We start from the raw sequence: 23,656 nt of genomic DNA on the forward strand, positions 1-23,656 counted from the left end.
TACAAAGGAGGAGTGTTTGGAGACCTGGACAGTGATGTAGGAGGAGGCAAATGGACAAATGTTGCATCTCCATGCTTGCATGCATAGGTGCCAGGTGAAGACAACACATGTATGAGTAATAAAAGAGGGGACCAGGTGTTGCAGAGGGAGCAGACCCTTTAGTAATCTGACCAGAGAGGAGAGCAGAAAGGAAGGCAGGGAAGGTAAATTTGGTGGTGGAATCATTTTGGAAATGATGGAAATAATAAAAGATAATCTGTTAAATACAAAGGCTGGTAGGGTGGAAGATGAGGACAAATCAGACCCTCCCACGATTCTGGAGGAGAGGGTAAAGGGTGAAGGTAAAATTATGGGAAATGGGACAATTGAGCATTCTACCTACTACAATGAATGGGAATCCTTGGCTGAGGAAGAAGTAGGACATTTTAGAAAGTCTCGGGTGGAAGATATCTTCATCGGTGCAGAAGTAATGGAGATGAGAAAGTGGGAGAATGTAATGGAGACAAAAAACAAAATACAGCGGATGCAGGAAATTGAGAACAACAGAAAATGCTGGAAATAATCAGCAGGTCTGGCAGCATATGTGGAGAACAGAGTTAATGTTTCAGGTCAATGAACTTTCAACCTGAAACGTTAACTTTGTTTCGCTCTCCACAGATGCTGCCAGACCTGATTATTTCCTGCATCTTCTGTTTTTATTTTAAAATGGAATGGAGTCCTTACAGGAAGTGAGGTGGGAAGAAATATAATGTAAGTTACTGTGAGTGTTACTGGAAAGCCAATCCCCATATAGTTAGAGTACTCCAGTAAAGGAACAAATAAGTCAGAGTTGGTTCAAGTAATCAGAGAAATTTTACGGCACGGAAAGATGCCACTTGGCCCATCGTGCCTGCGCCGGCCGAAAAACAAGCCACCCAGCCTAATTCTCCTTTTCAGCATTTGGTCTGTAGCCCTGTAGGTTACGGCACGTGAGGTGCACATCCAGGCACCTTTTAAATGAGCTGAGGGTTTCTGCCTCTACTACCCTTACAGATAGCTAGTTCTAGACCCCTACCACCCCTGGGTGAAAAAATGTTTCCTCATCTCCTCTCTAATCTTTCAACCAATCACGTTAAATCTATGCCCTCTAGTCAGTGACCTCTCTGCTAAGGTAAACAGGCCCTTCCTATCCACCCTATCCAGGCCCCTCACAATTTTGTACATCTCAATCAAATCTCCCCTCAGCCTCCTCTGTTCCAAGGAGAACAACCCCAGCCGATCCGATCTTTTCTCATAGCTGCATTTTTCCAGTTCCAGCAATGCTAAGGGAGGAGTAGAAATTTGAACCAAAGTTAATAACATTTTCTATATTGGGGGAAAACTGGAAGCAGCATCAACACAGACATTAATGTGGCAAAAAAAAGAGATCAGGTAAGGGACCTGATTTGGACTGGAACCAAAACATATTGTACAAAAAGACATGCCTAGCTGGGACTCATGACACATGGGTTCCTATAATGACACCTTTTATCTGGAGAAAGTGAATGGAGTTAATGAAAAAGTTGTTCAATGTGGGAAGAAGTTACTCCAGGCAGAGGACGGTGGTTGTGGCTGGAAACTGGTTGGGTATCTAAGAACAATCTATATAGTGAGCTCAAATTTAGAAAATGGGACAAACAGATTACGGTATTTAACCATCAATTTTATATATTGTGTTAATCAGGTCAATATTCCAGCACAGCAGCTGCTGATTTAAGCTACAAGAAACTAAAAGAAAAAAAATTAGCTCTTGATTATTGACCCATACAGCCCAATTGTTCTAGATTAAATCCTTCTTGTGTGCTGAGTTGGCTGATCTCTGCCACAGCCTTACAACTATCCTCAGCTTTGATGGGCTAAGTAAGCAGGGTTCCTACTCCTAATCACTATGTAGTGACTCCCAACGGAAAGTGTTTGTGTAGATCACAGCTAAATTCCTTAATCCTGTTCTCACCTTACATTCACACTTCCAGAACAGGTCATTAGAGAATGATAAGGAGCAAGAATCCTGGCTGATACTCCCCTCTATAACTCAGAAATACCGAGACCAACTGTAGCAAATCTACAACCGCCCATGCTCAGATCAAGCAACTCTTCACAGATCAGAGAATCAAACCTAGGACATTCATGGTTGGTATGGCTCAGCTAACTACCAACTTTACCAGCTGAGCAATTACAGGTGCCAATGCAAAACATGATTTAACAGAACCACCAGCATGCATGCCTTCAAGACTCTGTAAAGGAAAAGAAACTAGGGATCCAGCTGGTTTCAATTCAAAAATCATATTAAAAGGGACTATTTTCAGGAAAATTCTTCAGAATATTTACACATTCATTATAATACAGTCAAAACCTGTTTTGATTAAATACTACTGGTGCTGGTGTTTTACTATAAATACAGAAATGTAATTTCAATATATTTAAAATACATAACCAACTTTGCAGATGGGAATTTGCTTTATAAAATGTTAGGATATAACCCCCTGATACTCAAAACCTAATTCATTGCCCAACAATTTTATTGATGCAGCATTACAGTGTTAATGATTTTCAGAAATACTATTATCTGAACAATGACTGTTGGCACCACTGATGAGCACTACTTCAAATGTGGTTTTTAATTTTATTTTCAGTTTACAACCCCATTTGGACAGAATACTTGCTGGAAGAGCATTACAATAACTTGACAAGGTGCATTCTGTTTAATGCATGTTAACAGACATCAATATTGCCCTTTTGGAACCCTTAGATTAGTTCTTTTTTTAAAAAAAACTTTTGAAGACATTGACATATACAGGCTCAGCACAATGGCCCACCAGAGAGTTACAAGGTTTGGAGGACAGCACTGAGGCAGAACTAATCATTTCCAGTGTTGGAAGGGGGTGAAAAACAAAAAAAAATTTAGTGAGCCACTCAATAGCAGCACAGCAATGGTCTGCCCACTAAGAAGTTATCACAATGGAACTACAGAAGGGATGAAATAAAATATAATAATTTTGATACAGCAACAAAATTACTTTGATACACTTATGGATGGATTACGGCTTAATTTTCAAATGAATAACTGTGAAACCAATACTTTTTTATTCAATAAAGTACCACTTTTAAACTTCTGCTCCTCACACAGATAATTTGCAATTAAGCCCATGTTTGGATTATATTTACTATACTAATCTACTGATACTTACATTTGCACACAGTTCCCATTTACAAAACATTACTTCCTTATGTTGCATTTCTGTCAAATTACTTCCAATATAAATTTCTGTGTTCACATTTTTAATTGAAACTGTGCATGTAAACTTATGTTATAATTACATTGTCCTGCCAGTGGTAGCACTGTAGTGCCTCAGTTTCACACCTCAACTCTTTCAGCCTATAATGCAGAGAAACTCCTATGCTTCAATCAGATCTACTCTCTGCTACTCAAAATGCCACATTTTGCCATTTAACTATAAACTTAAAACATTATATAAAAATAAGGATCAGATTTGGACCAGGGTCTGTGCACCTGGTTCAAATATCCCCTGCCCTGCAACTTTATCCAAAGGCTATAATCAGTCTAGACTCCCTGCATGCAATACCACAGGAGATCAACTAGTAATAAAAATTTTAATTTTGTCTGTTTTCCACCATTTCATGATGTAGTCAACAATGTAGACCTCCTCCGTACAATGCTTTGCACAACTACTTTTGCACATCTCAGTAACAACTTCACATCAATAAGTATACAATCTTCTACATTGGGGAGACTAAACACAGACTAAGTGACCACTTTGTGGAACACCTCCATTCAGTCTGCAAGCATGACCCTGAGCTTCCTGTTGCTTGTGATTTCAATTCTCTATGTTCCTCCAACTCTAACCTTGGCCAGCTACAGTGTTCCAATGAAGCTCAACACAGTTCGATGAACAGTATCTTATCTTTCGACTGGGCACTTTACAGCTTCCTGGACTCAACATTGAGATCAATAATTTGAGATGGTAGCCTCTGCCCCTTTTTTTCTTTGTTTGTGTTCTTTTGCCAGATTTTTTTCCATCCCTCTTAATTTCTTTCTAAATCCCTTTCCTTTGTGTTAGGATAGCTGCTATCCCGCCATTCACACCTCATCCAGACACATCTTTTGTTTCCTTACTTGTCCCATTATCACTCCTTTGGCACCCTGAAAACTTTTTGCATTTTATCTCTCCTGCCCGCCATCCTGTCACAGACCTTCCTTTTTGATCTGCTTCCCCTTCCCCCTTTTCACTTGTTCAAAATCTATTACACTTCTAACTTTTGACAGTTCTGATGAAAGGTCACAGACCTGAAATATTAACTCTGTTTCTCTCTCCACTGATGCTGCCTGACCTGCTGATATTTCTAGCATTTTCTGTTTTTGTTTCAGATTTCCAGCATCTGCAATATTTTGCTTTTGAACAATCTTGTATTCTTGCAAGTCTCCACAGAACTAAGCCATTGTGACATGTCAATATTTTTCATTTAAAAAATCTCAAACTCAAATTAATCAACGTTTAGAGTTAACAAAATATACAGGACATGGTTTGATCAACACAAGCAAGCAGTAACTACGTCCTAATTAACCCACTGATCCTTGGATTTGATGGTTTATTTTTCAGTAAATCAAATCCTATAATGCATCCAACTTTGGAACCACTATTTCAGTAAAGTGTAATGGTACATATGTGAAATTTTGATACTGTATCCATGTGAATGGCAAAAAACACACATACAGATTTCATCATTTCAAACTAGGACTGCCTGCATAGAGCATTTTTAACTGTGTGAAACACTACCAGTTTTAGGTCTGTTACTGATGTGGCAACAATTTAGGAGCAATTTAGAGTCATGAAATAAGAGCAATAAATGCAATAAATGAAGAGCAACAATAAATGTGTTGGTTTGTACATGATTTTATCTACAGGTACAAACATAAACCCACTGACACCACATTACAGATAATCAACTGGATCCATCTTCTTTGCATTGATCTTTGCCTTTTCAATGTCTAGCAATGAGCAGGAAGGTTTATTTCATTAATGATTTTAATTAGTGATCAAAAGTTTTTCTTTTACTTAAACCAATTTTTTTATAATGTAAAGAGTAATTGGATTATGGAAGCCTAGGCAGCCACATTTAAGAAAGAAATATTCAAGAAAGAGCACAGAACTAGGATTAGAATAGATACTTTGGATATGGAGCTAGCACCAATTAAGGGCACAATGGGCTGAATAACTTTGCTTTGTGTTGAACATTATTATTCCATAAAGAGGCTTTTTATTAGAAATACAAAATGTGAATGAAATTAATAACTGGCGAGGGATCAGGCTGTGGACTTTGAAGTAGGAACTGAGATATAGATGGCTTAGAAACACTATGGGGGCAGAAGGAAGATGGTTATTTTAAAATTCACATCAGAATACTTCATGCAAGCATCACAACACTTTAGGCATGCAACACTGGGAGGGGCAGGGGAGCTATCCTAACTACAGAGGTGGCCATTTAGTTTTAGTGTGACTCATTGTTCTGTTACCTGTTGTAGTTTCTGAATTTGTTTCACATTCTAGGGTTAGAATGAAGCTAAAGCAAGTGCAGTGAAAGACCACTTCAATTCTATCAAGATGTGCCATATGGTCATGCCGAGTCATTAGAACAGTAAGTAACATGTAAGAAACCTACCTGGAAAATACTATACATTTTTGCCAAATGCCTCATAAACCAACCTCACGAAAAAGACTATCATGTTTTGTTTCAATTTTTTGAAATATGGATCATGTTTGTGAAAATCTAATGAAACAGAATAGATGTAGAATGAACTTTAGACAGTTCTAAGCACTCGGACTTCAGTCACATGAAATGATGAGAAGATGCTAGTTTTGTGCCAAGTGTTACGAGGCAGGAGCAACGCACGGTCAATTCAGTCCTGTCACTCCACAGGTCGCAGTATATTATGTGTTTTCCCACCCAACTGGAAAACAGCCAAATTTAACACTCCCGTAACCCCCAGAATAAAACAGACCAAACAGGTATCTTTAGACAACAAATTCACTATTTAATATAACTACATCTTAAACACTATTAAGATAAACCAATGTCTAAAGACCTTATAACTTCTTATTTTAATCTAACACCCCCATTCACACACATACATTCAATAAACAACAGTAGTCCGGTTTTAAAAGTGGTGTTTTTAAACATTAGCTGTTTCTTAAGGATAAATAAATCAGTCTTTGTGGTTATGTTCCTGGTGATGAGGTGTCCAGATTAGAACAATCAGATGCCACTCAAAGTCTTCACATGCATGTACCGATGTCACCATGTAATGATGTCAAACGTAATCATGTCCAAGCGCTGCCTGATGCCTCATTGGCCGTAATCACTGCCTCCATCCCCAGCCCCGACAGTAACCTGCTCCCTTCCCCATTCACCACCTCAATTGCCGTTTCTCTTCCCCAATCCTTCCCACGATCGCTGCTTCAATCACCGCTTCTCTTCCCTGCTCCCTCCCACGATCATTGCAGTTTCCTTCTCCCTCCCGCAATCACCGCTTCTCTTTGCCGCTCCCTCCTGTGCCCATCTGCTTGTCACTCCATCCCAGCATTCTCCCCTGCTCCTGACTGCTCACTGCTCGCACTCCACTTTGCCGCCCAAAGAAGCGACAGGGAGGCGACAAGCGTGAAGCAGCGCCGGGGGAGAAGCGGTGAGGGGAGCGGTGGCGAGCAGACAGGTGCGGAAGAAAACAGCAGGATGGAGGGGCGAGCAGTCAGTAGCAGCGGGAGGGAACGGCAAAGAGAAGTGACGATCACGTGAGGGAGCAGGGAAGAGAAGCGGCGATTGAGGCTGTGATCGCGGTCATTGCGGGGTGGGGGTGAGATTTAGGTTCAATTTTGTGTCAAATTTAGCAGCGCCATCTTTATTACTGGCAGCTGCCTGCGACGTCACAGCCAGTGACGTTTCAGTCAATGAAACTGCACTTGCTCATGTGCCAGTCCAGCGCCACCTAGTGGTTGCATTGTCAGCAAACGTGCCCTTTCAGGTAACAGTGTAATTCACTTTTGAATGCCTCATTGAACCTGCCTGCACCACTCACTCAGGCAGTGCATTCCAGACCTTAACCACTTGCTGCATGAAAAAGTTTTTCGTCAAGAAACTTGGGGTTGAGGAAAATTGAGACCTCATTTGCCCTCGCAGATAAGACGTAAAATATCACGTGGCACTATTTTGAAGAAGAGCAGGGGAATTCTTACCAGAGTCCTTGCCAATATTTATCCCTTAATCAACATCATTAAAACAAATGATATTGTTATTTATTTCATTGTTGTTCCTGTAAAGCATTTTGGGACATTTTATTACATTAAGGGCACTATATAAATATAATTTGTTATTTGTGGGACCTAGCTGTGCACAAATTGGCTGCCTACATTATAATAGTGACTACACTTCAAAGTAGTTAATTGACTGTAAAGTGCTTTGGTACATCCAAGGGTCCTGAAAGGTGCTACATAACTGTCTTTCTTTCTTCAATTAACCCTATGCCGCTTAACAAACTTGTAAAAGTTGTATTTGTTAATCCTTCACCACAGACATCGTCATACAAATACTGCAATCCCAAGTTCCAACCCCAAGTCTCTCACAGTTTCGTCCCTCAGCAATGAGTGACTTCCCATCCTTGGTACTCTCAACCTCCATCTCAACTCACCTTACCCACTCACCCGAGTTTGCTGCCTGCCTCTCTTCCCTTAACATCTCCCTCCATATAAACTCTTTCACCCACATTCATCGGCACTACCTCAACAGTGTTGCCTCACTTGGCCTCTTTATTTCCACTAACTCAATCACAGACAAGATCATCTCTTCACTTCTCATATCCCTCAACATTCATCTCCTACCAACTGAATACATCCCCACAAAAAAAACCAAAGTCACTTACAATGGCACTTTCAAACTCCCAACTATCCAGCAATTGGACCTTTGTACTCCTTCTGCACCAATCCATCTGCTCAACCACACCCCACTACCACCTTTGATGCTCCTGTCCTCAGAAAATACCTTACTTGCTCCCACCTTGGTCATTACCCCAGAGTCCCACCTTCATTCCATTAATTCCTTGGGGTGTAAATTTGATGGCATATGCTCTTCTTTGCCAAAAAAGTTCACTACGCTAGGATCATCCCAGAATGCAAAGATATCCCCCGACTTCTTTTCTCCACTCCAAACCATCTCCTTAAACTTCTCTTCTGTGCTCCTTCCACCTTCACCTGTCACAAGAAATGCAAGGGCCTCATGGACTTCTTTATCAGTAAGATTGAGACCATCAAGTTAAGTTACCATGCCACATCGCTCTTTTCCCCTTACTCACCAAGCCAAGGTTGTTTCCACCCTGGCTCTGAACTTGCATCTTTCTCTTGTTTCTTTCCTATCTCACTTCATGGCCTCTTTGAGCTCACTCCTGATTTCTTGACACTATTCCCACTGAACTCACCATTCAAATTCCCTTCCAGGCTCCCACGTTAGCTGATATTGTAAACTGTTCCCTCTCCTCAGGTATTGTGCCCCCTTCCTTTCAAATCTACCATCATCAACTCTCATCAGAGTCTCACTCTTGACTCCTCCTGCCCTTGCATATCCCCATCCACAATCTCCTTTTCCTCTCCCAACATGTTGTTCCTCCCCCCGCCAAATCTGTGATCATCTTTCCTACAACTCACTTCACAAATTACATCCTCTTCGATCATGGGACACAATTGCCCCCATCTTTCTCGGCCTTTTGGCATCCTTAACATGGTTGACCACACTATCCTCCTCTCTAACACCTCTCTTCTGTTGATCAGCTAAATGGGACAACCCTGACCTGGATTCACTCTTACCTATCCAACTGTAACCAGAGAATTTCCTGCAATGATTTCTCTTCCCACCCCATACCATTACTTCTGGACTACCTCAAGGATCTGTCCTTAACCCCCTTTTATTTCTTAACTACCTGCTGCTCTTCAGCAACATCATCTGACAATAAGAAGTCAGATTTCACATGTACACTGATGACACCCAGCTTTCTTTCACCACCACCTCTCTTTGCCCCTCCATTGCCGGAATGCCTGTTCAGCATCCTGTCCTGAATGAGCCACAATTTTCTCTAATCAAACATCAAATCCATTGTCTTCGACCCTCGCTACAAATTCAATTCCGCACCACAAATTCCATCCCCCTCAATGACCATTTTCTCAGAATGACTAGACTTCCACAATCTCAGCCTGCTACTTAACCCTGAGCTGAGCTTCTGACCCCATCTGCTATTCGTCACAAAGACCGCCTACTTTCAGCACTGTAACGTTACCCAACTCCACCCCTGCCTCAGCTTGACTGCTACTGAAAACCTCATTCATGCTTTTGTTACTTTCAGACTTGACTATTCCAATACTGTCCTGGCTGGCATCCCATCTTCCACCCTCCATAACTCGAGCTCATTCAAAACTTAGGTGTCCATATTCTGAACTGCACCAAGTCTTGCTCACCCATCACCACTGTGTATGCTGAACCATGAGATGTGATTAAATCCTCAAAGTCTGGTCACCTATAATTTTTTTTTTTACAAGGCATAATAATGTGCAGTTCATGAGGTGACTTCCCTCTCTGTTCTCTTCCATCCCCCCGCTAATGGCACCTGGTCAACTAACTTCCCAATTTTAACATTTTCACACTCATATTCAAATCCTTCCAAGTCCTTAATGTCCATATCCCATGTAACCTCCTCCAGCCCTACAACCCTTCAAGTTCTCTGCATTCCTCCAAGTCCAGACTCTCATGCATGCCCCAATCCCTTTGTCCCACCATTGGCAACTGTGCCTCCAGCAGCCTAGGCCATTAGCTTTGGAATTATCTCCCTAACCTCGCCATCTCCCCATTTCTCTCTCATCCTTTAAGATCCAACTTAAAACTTATCTTTTTGACCAAGCTTCGAGTCACCCATCCTGATATGCCCCTCTTTGATGGTGTCAATTTTTGTCTCATTACACAACTATGAAGCAACTTGAGATGTTTTCCCATTTTAAAGGCACTATATAAATTCAAGTTGTTGTTGTTGTGGTACAATGTGACTGTTATAATGTAGGTCCAAGAGGAAATAAAAAATATTAGGTGACTTGTATGGAAAAATGCAAGTGTAGGCACCAGGTGAATACACAATCAGGATTGGTGGTAATGTCCCCGTAATAAAATAACACGCCTACATTGACTATCTACGTTCACATGTTAAGAATTACTACTTGAGTGAGACACCAGAAGGTCACTAACACCCTTTGTAATCATTCCTCAACAATGATTTACCATCTACAGAAGCAAAGGAAAAAACTGGTCTGGGGAATGAAGAGAGCAGAAAGGGAAGTCATCTCATGAATTGCACATCATTATACCTTGTAAAAGAATTATAGATGACCATACTTTGAGCAGTTAATCACTTCACATAATTTAGATAAAAACATCTGATTGCTCAAACTTCACTTCTGCATATCACTTCAATTCTACTTTGTAATCACTCCATTCTTCTTCTTCTTCTTTGGCCTCCTGGTCTCAAGAGACAATGGGTAAGCGCCTGGAGGTGGTCAATGGTTTGTGGAGCAGCGCCTGGAGTGCCTATAAAGGCCAATATTAGAGTGACAGACTCTTCCACAGGTGCTGCAGAAGAAATTCTTTGTCGGGGCTGTTACACAGTTGGCTCTCCCCTTGCGCTTCTGTCTTTTTTCCTGCCAACTGCTAAGTCTCTCCATTATTCTTTATGTAATCCTATGATATCCAGAATGGTAAACTAGATGTTGTAGATCAGCAAAGACAGGGGTGATGGGTCAGCAGAATTCTGGATGAGCTGAAATTTTTGGAGGGTTGAGGATGGCAGACCTGCCAGGAGAGCATTTAAATAGTCGTGTTTGGATGAGGGTTTCAGCAGCTGATGGGCTGAACATAAATACAAAAGTAATTTCTTATAATGTGATTTTATTTTAAAATCAAGGCATTTATTCGAAGACTAACACACAATTTGGATTCAGACAGTATCCACAGTGTGAACTGAACCCGTTAATTCTGTTAGGCTTTCAGTATGCTTCTCCAGCCTATTATTCACAGCAGATTAGTGGGAAATTACACATCAATTAAACAAACTGTAATTCTACTTGCACGCAGCTTTCACCACCTACCTGTCCATTTGCTAGTATTTTCTTAAGTTCGGCAGAGGATTTCTTCAAGCTGATGCAAAAGAAAGGCCAAGGCAGTTATAAAAATACATAAGTCTGCATAGAAGTACACAATCTAATCTAATTAACACAGCAGAACGGAAAATAAAAAACATTGTCATTAAGCTGATTTATTGTGTAATTAATTGTTGGTAATTAATGTACAAATTAGTACTGCTCATGTCAGAAAAAGGCAAAGAATTCTTTAAATGCATCTTTATAGAAGTTGCTCCTTCCCCAATACCCTAAAAACAAATAAATAAATAATGCTGTTCAAAATGCAGTTCCCCCTAGACTCACTTAAGTTCACTACATAGTGTGAAACTTAGTCATACACACTAGATAGCTTTGAGGTGGTGAACTAAAAGAAATAAAAAAGTGCTGGAAATACTCAGCAGATCTGGCATCATCTGTGGAGAGAGAAAGAGAGTTAATGTTTCAGATCTGTGACCTTTCATCAGAACTGGCAAAGGTTAGAAATGTAATAGGCTTTGAGCAAGTGAAAGTGGGGGAGGGGGGTGGAAGAAGAACAAAAGGGAAGGTGTATGATAGGGCAGCAGAGATTAAATAACAAAGATGTCATGGAACAAAGGCAAAGGGAGTGCTAATAGTTATAGTAAAAGACAAAGCATCAAGTCCAGACAGAGTGTTAATGGCAGAATAATGAACAGCTCTGTCCAAAAGCACAAACATGAAAAACAAGTTTAAGACAGGCACATGGTTAAAAACTAAAATAATTTTTTTTAAAAGCCAGCCATGCTCTGAAATTATTAAACTCAATGTTGAGTCCAGAGTGCCTAATCAGAAGATGAGGTGCTGCTCCTAGATCTTGCTTTGAGGTTCAATGGAACACTGCAGCAGGCCAAGAACAGAAATGTGGGCATGAGAGCAGGATGGTGAATTAAAATGGCAAGCAACCGAAAGCTTGGGGTCATGCTTGTGGATTGAGCGGAAGTGTTCCGCAGAGCAGTCACCCAATCTGCATTTGGTTCTCTCCAATGTAGAGGCAATCACATTGTGAGCAGCAAATACAGTATACTAAATTGAAAGAAGTACAAGTAAATTGCTGCTTCACCTCGAAAGAGTGTTTGGGGCCTTGAATGGCGATGAGAAAGAAGGTTAAAGGGCAGGTATTACACCTCCTGCGATTGCATGGGAAGGTGCCGTGGGAAGGGAACGAGGTGTTGGGGGTGATGGAGGAGTGGACTAGTGTGTCACAGAGGGAACAATCCCTTCGGAATGCTGACGAGGAAGGGAGGGGAAGATGTGATTGGTGATGGCATCACGATGAACTATAAGATCTCAGTAAGGGTGGTAGCAAGGATATTATAATCAAGGTCTAAACAAGATAAGCATCAGCTAGGGTTCTTGCTGCCATGACCTCTACTGGAATGTGTGCTGGCCAGGTGTAGGCAGGACCTGGCTCACCAGTGACATTGTCTACAGTTAAATAGCCTGATGATAACCACTATCAAGGCTTACACATGCATTGACTGCCAATGTGGGCAAGATGCCAAAGGGCAATACATACCCATGAAACTATACTCCTGTACAAGGACAGGAGGATAAGGGAAAATCCGGAAGAAAACACAATTATTAAATTTTAATGCAGAATTTATTGAATAATTTGCACTTCTGTAATTTGAATTTGAAATTAATCTAAATATCTAAATCAATACCAGTCTTGCAATTTAGAAAATAAATACTGAATTTTAGATATTTTAGTGAGTAACAGTTGTAAGATGATAGAAGCAATGATAAATATTAATTCCAACATGATTTGGCTTTTATGATGGTCACCTTCTCATTTTTGTCAAGTATTCCCAGCAGAAAGGCTTCTAAAATTATATTGTATAAAGGTTTTGAATCTAGCACCATTAGTTATCATGCAGCGAACATATCTCATAAGCCATTTTTGATTCTACTCTTGACTCTTACCTATTGTTTGGCAGGCCTTCTGTGACTGCTGGGCAGCTATTATTAGAGGACCCTGCCCGTGTATTTACCTGCAGGCAGATAAGGAGTTTTTATCAGTCATTCATGGGCTGAGGACAGCAGTCTAATTAACCTGTAATTTACCACAGATTTCTCATTTCCATCTGAAGGTTAATTGGCTTGTTGCTAGGCATGTGGACGGTTGCATGCTCTCTATTTGTACATGACGTTAGCATACTAAATCACGGAGTCTTTTAGAAATAAGAACAAGCTTCACTTAATGTTGCTAATCTAGGATAGACACCATGGTATAAAAGATATATTAAAAACAATTTCAGCATGTTTTAAACAGACATTTTTACTTTATGTTTTACAAAATGCTCTAACCAAATGTATTCATAGGATTTCCCTCTTATTTTTATGTTGTCCACCAGCTTTGTATGGATTTGCTGCTGACACAGCTGCTAAAGGCAATGACAAATTTATATTATAAATCTTACATTTGAGGAGTTGTCAGAGATGATGTTTACCATGACGTGATCTCCAGCTGTGTCTCTTGAGGCAGCGCCACCTATTCCTTAAGACTAAATATTGGATGCTGCACTCAGTTTTCAGCAATGGAAGCCCCGAAGTAAATAACCTTTGAATTTGCACCACCCCACCCTGCCTCCTGTGCTCATGGCCAGCACCTGCCCGTAGTGGAAATGGGGAATCTGTGTTCAAGCCCACATCCTGGCACACTGGTGTTCCAATATGACATACCACCTTGCTACACTTTCTTTGTTTTTTTGTTCAAGTTAAAGTAATGTGTTTGTGCGCAAACAAACCACAGCACAGCAATTAGAAGTGAAATTCAAATCACATAAAGATATTGGCAGACTAAGATAAGCAGAAAAACTGATTTATACCAGCATGAGACCTTTTTAAAAAAAATTAAAAACTCAAATAATTAAAATTAACAGCCATTAATGCATAAAGATCATTTAAATTAATCACAATTGGTCTTGAAATATTTGTGGATATGATCATTCACAACTATAGAGTACTGCTGAGACTGTATCAGGCAGAACAATAACCAACATTCACAAGTTAGATAGCCAGATTTTTGGAAGCCATTCTGAAAGATTTCCACAAAGTAAATATCACTATCAGCTGAAAAGTCTATTTGTGCCAAAAGGATTTCAAACTAGTGATACCTTTCACTTCTGAATCACTGAAGCAAAAAAGATTCACTCTTCAACTGATTTTGATTGTTTTACTAATACATTTTTATTCACACAAGACTTTTAGTCACAACTCAACATGCCATTTTAACACCACTGGGCCATGACCCTCTAGCTTCTACAGGCCTTGAATAAATTGGTTAACACCAGTATTAGGGTTGTTATCTTTTACCAAGCAAAAGTCAGAAGGCAGGGACAGAGAAATATTTAAACATTCTCTCAAGGCAAATTAGTTCAGATGTGTGGCCTCAACATCAAATTGGTATGAGGGGTCTATTTACTTCAGCAATAAAAATGGAAATACACAGGTCAATCAGCATCTGTAAGGAAAAGATTTGTTATACCATTTCAGGTGTTTATCCTTCATCAGATGAAAAATTCTAACATTTGTAGTTTTCCTTTTATATTTTACATTTATTTCAATAATGTTCCTCTCCCTGTTGGTGGTGATAAATTTTATTGCAAAGCTCAGACGGCTTTGCAGCTACAGGAACAGTTAAAATTGGCCCACTTTTGATATTATCAGGTGGAAAAATCTGGAATAGGCACAATGCTCCCAGAAAACTGAATTTCAGCTGTACGATTTACATTAAAAATAAATGCTGCCTGCTCAAAAGAACAAACTGCCAAAAAAGATAGATGGCAACTCTAAACCTCAGTTACAGAATTTTTGAAAAAAGAAACCAAAAGTTCAAGAACGTACAGTGTTTTGTTAATCTTACAAATAAAATCTTTTGAAATAATACTATAATTGGAATATACAACATGTTTTTGATGTTTCTTGAACCAAATGTCACTGAGAAATTTTTAAGAGTTCTTTCGATTTTATGCAGGATTACAAATACCAAATGAAATCCATTACAACACTGAAAATGGGTCCCGAGTACCTTGTTCTCATGAGGGTGGAAAGGGGATCAAAATCAGTGGGTTTTGTGTTTTTATATTTTAAAAAATTGGTGTGGCTACATCTACTTAGTAAAATATAAATAAAGTACATGCTCTTATTTAGTGAAACTTTGCCAGCTCCCTCCCAGCTAGTTCATTAGTTTTGGACAGCCAGAGCCAGAGCCAGAGCTGTGGGTGTGCTTCCAATCTATGCATATTTAGAAAAACAACAGAAGTCTGGGACAAAATATTTATCAAGTTTAAAAAACCATTCGAATTACTGAGGAGGGACACAGGTTAGCTTATGTCATCCTTCAATAATCTCACACACATAGAAGAGGTCCCCAATATCTTCAATTTCTAAAAGGAAATGAAAGAGGAAATCAAATATGCTGCAAAGAGTTTGACAGGAAAGTCTGGAAACAGCATCGCAGTCAGCATCTGTAAAGAGAAAAGATAAGTCAACAGGTATACCTATTATCAGAATCAGAACCTTATTTTCATTTCTGATAAACGGTTGCACTCAAAACAATTTTGTCTGATCTTCGCAGATGCTGACTGACCTGTTATGCAATTGTAGTTTTTATTTTTATAGTTTAAAAGAGATGGTTAGTGTTGGCTCCTACTGCAGCCATTTTTGAAAAGAGGCAGGACAAGGTTGGTAATGGAATTAAGTTGTTGAAATGGATCAAATCAGACATCTTCATGCTCAGGCACAAATGGAAGATACTGCAATTACCCATTTAAGATGTCAGTTTAAAATATGCTAATAAGGGACAGCCCGCTGCCTCCTGACACACGCACAAGAGTTGGCAAAAAAAAAGGGACTGCAGTAATTTTATGACTGCATTTTAATACTAATCATGGTCTACAAGAGTATGGACTTGATGCACCAAACAGCCCTTTCTTATACAAATTTAATAATTATATAAATTAACTGAACAGCTACCATCTATTGTAAAAATAACTTATTCCAAACAAGCTGGGACACAACCAGAGGACATTAAAATGTTATGGTACAGGATGCTGTACCATGTCATTGCATGAAACATACAATTCTTAGGATGATTTAATGTAGGCAGAACATGTTCAATTGCAAAAATAATTATTTTGGTGAAAACATGTATGTATTAGGCAGATAGCTCTAACCATGGCAGTTTCAGTAAATGAGAAATAATTCTGACTTCTAGATTATATTGACAGGTTAGAACTGAGCATTCAAAGGTAAAATACTGCAGCTGCTGGAAATCTGAAATATAAACAGAAAATACTGCAAATACTGTGGAGAGAGAAACAGGTGGGTTTCAGGTTGGTAACCTTTCATCAGAACTTCAATATCTGTCCTCAGCTTCATGGGACTGGCCTTGCTGGGTTTCTTTGCTACTTATCGCAATAGATTCCCTTTCCTCCTCCGAGCTGTTACTTCTGAGATGCCCCAAAGATCTAGCTTTGGCGCCCCTCCTCTTCTTTATCTACATACTGCCTTGAGCAATGTCATCCACAGGTTCAGAGTCAACTTTCACATGGTGATAATTATATTCAATTCTACCTCTCCACCACCTAACTTGATCGCTTGATTGCCTCATGTTTGGAGACCTCTTGCCCGATAGAAGTTCAAGATAAGCCAGAACTACTTCCAGCGAAACATCAAGAAAACCAAAGCACGTCTTCAGTCCAACCCCGCCATAAACTATGCTCTTTCGTCAGTGACTCCATCTCCCTTTCCCACCACTTTCTCAGGTCGAGCCAGACCATCTACAATCTCTGCGTTCTGTTGTGGCCATTTGACCCAACGGGTCTATGACAGTGTTTGTACTCCACACGAGTCACCCCCACCTTACTTGATCTCACCCCATCAACAGATCCTTCTATTCCTTTCTTCCTCATGAAATTAACTAGCTTTCATTCTTAAATTCATCTATGCCATTTGCTTCAACCACTCCATGTGGTAAGCAGCAAGTTCCACATTCGCACCACGCTCTCATATTCATGACTCTTAGTTTTGGACTTCCGTACAAGTGGAAACATCTTCGCTACATCTACCCTAGCGAATCCCTTCATAATTGTAAAGACTGCTATCGGGTCACCTCTTGGTCTTCTCTTTTCTAGAAAGAAGAGCCCCAAACCTGCTCAGTCTTTTCTGATAGTTGAACCTGCACAGTTCTGTAAATTTACATCTTCATGTAAAAGTGTCTGCAAACTGTTTTTTAAATTTGCTTTCAAGCACACCGCTGTGATGTACATGTAATCAAGTTGTACTATTGCATCACTTTTGCATGACGTAATTACAGAGAGCAGCCCACGAGTCTGCGAATAGTTCTCTCCGCAGAAAAAGCTCTCCAAAAATGGTCTGATGCTTTTTTCCATTAAAATAGTGTCTGCTTGCTTTTATATTCTTTTTCATATGTTGTCTTTTCCAATGTTTGCCCCTCAACCAAAAGCATTAAAACAGACTATCTAGTCACTTATCTCATTGATGTCTGTGGCACTCTGTCATGTGCTATAAGAGTAAGCTGACCTTTAAACTGTATAACCTATGCATTACCAAGATCACTTCATTGCATTTCAAAATACTGCATGCCTCTAATGCACTTATAAATACCTTTGTTACCTCCAGACTTTACTCCAGCACTTTCCTTACTGACCTTCCACTCTCAATCTTTCAAAAACGCCAAAGACCTATTACTTAACCAGCACCCCAGACCCAAGGCACCTGCTCACCTAACACCCTGTCATAACTGAACTAAACTGGCTCCCCACCTTCCAAAACATTCAATTCAAAGCCGTTGTCCTCATTTATAAATGCCTGCATGGCCTTGCCCCATGCAATTTTCTCTAGCTCTATATGCCTCCACTACTCTAAATCTGGCCTTCTGTAGATCCCTCCCTTCTCTTCAATCTACCACTGGTTCCAGAGCCGATAGCCACTTTGGTCCTATGTTTAGAATACACGCCTGAAACCTGTATACACCTATCATTGCCTTTTAAAACTTCCTGAAAACTCTTTTTGTTGACTAGTCCTTCAGTTACCCCTCCTAATGTCTTTCTTACTGAATTGGCATCTTTAAAAAAAAACACACCTATTTATGAATTGAGGTCTGGCTCTTTTTAAACCAAAAAAGGCATTATATAAATGATATTATTGCAAACACAGGGATATGTTTTCCCACAGTGGATGGGGGACTGATGGGGGAAGGGAAAAAAAACAAAATACATAGGTAGACTCAATCTAAATCATTTACACGTGGGCCGGAATTTTACGGTGGACGGGTTCCCACCGCCTGAAAAGTTGGTGGCGAGCCCGCCTCCGCCGGGCCAGGGGATTCGGACAGGACTTTATGCTCCCCAGGCCCCTAATTTGTCTTGGGCAGGACTTCCACCTCATTGAGGCAGGAAGTCCCACCTAATGGAGCTGCTGGCCAATCAACGGGCCGGCAGCGCTTAATCCCTGTAGCGCCACTGGGAGCAGAGGCCAATGCTGGGACTACACCCAGCTGCAGGAGGAAGATGATGAACAGACCCGGAAAAAAGGCAAGTTTTTAGGGCCTCGCCAGAACAATCAGTTGGGCCCCAGCAAGGCAAGGAGGGGTGGTTAGGGGGCGTGTTGTGTGTTGGGTCTTCTGGGGCGGCCCTCCATGGGGCACAGGGCGCCCGATCAGGAGGCTCCCCCACCAGCCCCCACAAGGCTGCCTGCATGCAATACGCCCCTCAATCTTGGGACAGGGTCATAGCTATAAAAGGGACAATTGGTACTAATGCTGGACTTTAAAATATAAAATGCATCTTTGAAGCACGTTTTATCTAAAAAGCCAAAACAATATGGCATGAACCCTTATTTTGTAATTATTACATTTTTAATTAAACTATTAAAAATGCTTTCTATTTTAAAGTTATTTAACTTATTAGTTCATAAAAGATACTGAACGGCCCATGAAGCTTAAAATGTCTCAAATGCAACATAACATTTTGTTTGAAACTCTAATTTTTTTTTAATAATCAGAAGTTGGATTGTCCATTTTATCCCAGATATTTCACAAGAACGATTTTGATTATTCTGGTGGTGTTTTGATTAGTTGCTTTGGTTTAAGAATGTATAAGGTTAAGAAACACCTCAAAAAGAGATTGGCTGGATTTTCAGAATGGCAATACGCATGAACGATTGCAGCCCTCTAGATTTAGAAATATCGGATGCTTTTGAGGTTTAAAAACTGTACAACTACCTTAAAATAAATAATTCACAGATAATTCCAAAGAGATCAAGAATTGAGATGAACAAAAATGAGCATGCATGGAATTGGAGATAGCCATCTGACTTGGACTGGAAAGTGGTTGAGATATCAGAGACTGAGAGTAGGGATAGCGTACACACTCTGATTGAAGGGATGTGGCAAGTGGTGTTTTCAGGGATGTGTTTTGGGGCCTCAACTTCTAACCATATTTATTCATGTCCTGGATGAAGGAATAGAGAGCTGTGTATCGAAGTTTGCAGATGACATGAATTAGGAGGAACAGTAAGTACTGCAGATGGGTGCAGAAAGCTGCAAGGGGACATAGAGAGAGTGAGTGAGTTGGCAAAACTATGGAAAATTGAGTTCAATATGGGCAAGTGCAAGGTCATCCACTTTTGAGCCAAGGAAGATAAATCATATTTTCTAAATGGTGAGAACCCAGGAACTGTCAAAGTGCAAAGAGATTTGGGAGTCCAAGTACACAAATCAATCAAAAAGCCTAATGGAATGTTCTCAAAGTGAGGAATGGATGTACAGAATTAGTCAGACCCCATCTGGAATACTGTGTTCAGTTTTGGACCTTGGAAGGGTTATAGTGAAAATTTGGCAGAATGATACCAGGGCTTAAAGGGTTAAATTTTGGAGGCATGGACATAAACTTGGCTTGTATTCCCTTGGATTTTGAAGGATGATCTAATTGAGGTAATTAAAATGATTAAGAGATTTGATAGGGTAAACACAGTGAACTATTGCTCCTGGTGGGGGATTCCAGAACAAGAAGGCCGCCTTGTTTTATCAGGTAGGTTTTCTGAGGCCTCAGCCACCCGCCAGCCAAACATAAAATACCCGTGGCGGCGGGCGGAGGACTTTAAGTGGCAGATAATTGGCCACTTACGGGCCTTGATTGGCCTGGGGCGGGCCATTTCCCACCTCCAGCACCCCGCATAAATTGGCAAAGGATGTGCGAGCGGGTTGGGAAGGGCCCCCCAACCCGTCAGTCCATTTTAAGTGCCCCCCCCCACCACCCCCCCAGTCCTCACCACCAGCCACTCTTCTGTGGGCTTAAAATTCCGGCCATGATTCCTAGCAGTAACAGAAGAGACCTGGTTGGTCATCTGTCCAACATCTGGCCCTGTCGCACACAGGAACTGAAGAGTGGAAGAAGAAAACAAAATCTTTGGACATCTTTTCCCTCCTAGGTATACCAACTCTTCCTTAGATATGGCTTCAGGTATACCTACCTCTAACCAAAGTAACACACTGAGTGTCTAGGCAGAGTGCGTCAGCAGACTATTTACTACAGGCAGCATTAGAGCTGTGCCAACGTCTATCCTCACCAGATGCCCACACACATACTTTCTGATAGCAATCGCTGAATAGTGATCAGGACAGGAATCCTGACTTTTTTTCCAATTTGCAGTACAGGGGCACTGAGGCCAATTTCAGCACTCTTAAAATCAATGTTTTAAATAAACTAGGAGGGAAAAAAGCATTTTATTTCATGCTAATTTTGGTTTTGCCCTATCCATTTTCATTTTTTTCCTCTTCATGCATTCAAACAGTAAAAGTGAATGCATGCTATCTTCCTCCCTCGTTCTCTACATATCCTGGTGTTCTTAGTACATCACATGCGCAACAGGTAATGAAGACCGACTCTGGCACATTTTGCCTGAAAGCTGAGAAATCGGTTTATTTCCTTTGTAGCGGTGAAGATTTGTATAATGAGTATAATTTCTTAATCATATCACTTTCTGTCCCTCATTAAAATGTACATTACAAAAATTTAACCACCTTTTAATATAAAAAATTAAAAGCGATAACCTATTTTGTAACTCTAATTGCTTCAATGGAAATAAGACAAGAATTCACAGCTGTGTGATTAAATCATGGGAAATATTCCCCACTTTGTATAACAAGAGACCCCCTGCTTGTCAGAGTTTGAAGAGCCAAGGTTTTCAGATGACATTTCAATAACTGGAACACAGCATTACAAATCCATTCCCAACTTTACTGAAACAATTATTGAAATTATTACCTTCAGGCCATGTATGTTCCGTTTCCCAGGTGGCTTGCAGGCTGAAACAGTAATTGACTAAATTGCAGAACACATCAGGGCCATTTACAAATTTGTTAAAAATGAATCATTTGAAAGAAATGAGACTGACACCAAAATTAGCAGCTGAAAATGATGGAAAAGGGGTTCAAAAGCCTGTACAGGGAATTTAAAAAAAATATTCCATCTTGCAATACTGGACGCTGAAAAATTGATAGTCTATATAAAAAGATAAGTATAAATTGCAAAGATTAACAGATTATAAATACAAATATAAGCACAAAGAGCCAGTCCATTTCAACCTTCAGTTTTTAACCTTTTGTATCATTAAGAAAGTGGGCTAACCCTAACACCTGGGGGAATAATAAATATACTTAGCTATAGTATCCATTGCCAGGAATAATAAATTGCAAACGGCAAGAATAAAATTTAAAATGAGATTAAAAGGAAATTGGTTTATTTTATCTCTAATGCTTTGTAGCACTTGCCAGTTACATTTGATAGGTAAAAAAAGTCAATAAAAAGTTAAGAATTATGATCAAAATGAACATCCTTTTTTGGTCTATATCAATTTAGTTTTTTCTTCAAACAAAGCACCATTTTAAATTGATTTCTAATGGCCTATTATTTGGGGTGGGGGTGGGGAGGGAGGAAAAGCATGACTCGGTCGAGTTACTGAGCACAACACTGAAGCAACTGAAGTATAAGTAGAGATGTACCCATTAAACCAAGGTATTTCAACAAAGACGTAATTTAAACTGTTATGCTAATTTCACTCACTAACTGCTGGATGCAGCAACTTTTCTGAGGCAATTGCACACGGTTTAAACAAGGATATTTAAGGGAAAAGAATCAGAAATTAAAAAAATATACAAGTTAACTATGATTCTCAGTGAACAGGATACTGAGTTACAGTTATTTAAAAGATTAGTCTAAGCAATGTTTATTTAAATGAAAATATTTACAAGTATTTGTTCCTGCTGAAAGATTGTTTTTGTGGATATATTGGATGCTGTGGTTTGATCTCATTTCAGAAATACAATGCCACAAATGGCATGTTAAAGGACTTGTCAATCTTGATTGATTGTCTCACCAAGACAAATTCGATTTTTTCCCCCTACTCCCAGATGAATGTTTTCTTCACTCTCATGGCATACCAAGTGATATAGCAAATCCAACATACAGAAATATTTAATTATAAAATATATATATATTACATACATATATTTTTTAGTACACTGAAATGTTGAATTTGTTTTTAAAAATAACCTTGTATTCAGTTCCTGGTATGTGCACTTAGCTCATCTGGGCTGGGGCTGTGGTCAAGGTGGCACAACTGGCCCCAGTGCCTCAGATCAGGGAGTGAAAAACTAGCCAGAATTTCTGTCCCTGGGCACCATCTTTTGCTGGAAATGTACATGTAGCCATCAAGAAAGATGAGGATTTGGCTTGCTATGATGCCCCCATGACCAAACTAACCACATGAATACAGGCTTGATGGGCAAGGTACCAGCAACCATAGAACTGTTCTCTGGTGAGAAGGCAACACCTCCAGGGGGTGGGGTGGGGGGAAACTAGCAGAGATATTGAACAAAAAAGGAAGTATATATTGCATACTGACTATCCATTAGATGAAAAACTTGAGATTCCAAAATCATCATCTTACAAAAAAGTATATAGAGATGTTTTAGGAATATTTCTGAGAGCTTATTTATGACCTTGTGCCTCAACTGTCACTGGGAATGAACATACTCTGTTCTGTGTCAAGACTGTCAATTGCAGCACTAAGAGTTGAAAGCACAATAAAGTTCTCTAAATTTAGTATTTGGATTTGGCTACTTCAGTCTAAAAAGCTCGATTATTGAACCAGGAACTAAAATGTTTTAAGAGTTTGCTGGTAAATTCAATCTCACTTTCTGTATTTGTATAGAAAATCAAACACACTACTCTTCAGCACACTTATCTTCCCGAAATGGCTTTTAAAATTTCTTGATCGGGGCACCCAGATAGCATACTGTATGCAATACGCCCCTCAATCTCGGGACAGGGTCACAGCTATAAAAGGGACAATCAGTACTAATGCTGGACTTT

At 39.9% G+C, this 23,656-nt stretch overlaps 1 protein-coding gene across 12 annotated transcripts in view; it reads right to left on the minus strand.

Annotated features, from left to right (window-relative positions):
* The window catches only part of map2k5 (mitogen-activated protein kinase kinase 5), a 352,983-nt gene that overhangs the window by 273,747 nt on the left and 55,580 nt on the right, over positions 1 to 23,656 (minus strand). For 10 of the 12 annotated variants that reach the window (XM_068018165.1, XM_068018160.1, XM_068018159.1 and 7 more), the window contains exons 5-7: positions 21,548 to 21,588; positions 13,179 to 13,246; positions 11,205 to 11,253 (exon numbers count right to left, since the gene is read on the minus strand). The exons of 1 other annotated variant lie outside the window; for it this stretch is intronic. In XM_068018165.1, coding sequence (XP_067874266.1) covers positions 11,205 to 11,253; positions 13,179 to 13,246; positions 21,548 to 21,588 — 158 coding nt within the window. The remainder of the gene's footprint in view (positions 1 to 11,204; positions 11,254 to 13,178; positions 13,247 to 21,547; positions 21,589 to 23,656) is intronic. One more of the 12 variants, XM_068018162.1, reaches the window with a different exon arrangement.

This window comes from Heterodontus francisci, chromosome 38 (genome assembly GCF_036365525.1).
Source record: "Heterodontus francisci isolate sHetFra1 chromosome 38, sHetFra1.hap1, whole genome shotgun sequence".
NCBI lineage: Eukaryota > Metazoa > Chordata > Chondrichthyes > Heterodontiformes > Heterodontidae > Heterodontus > Heterodontus francisci.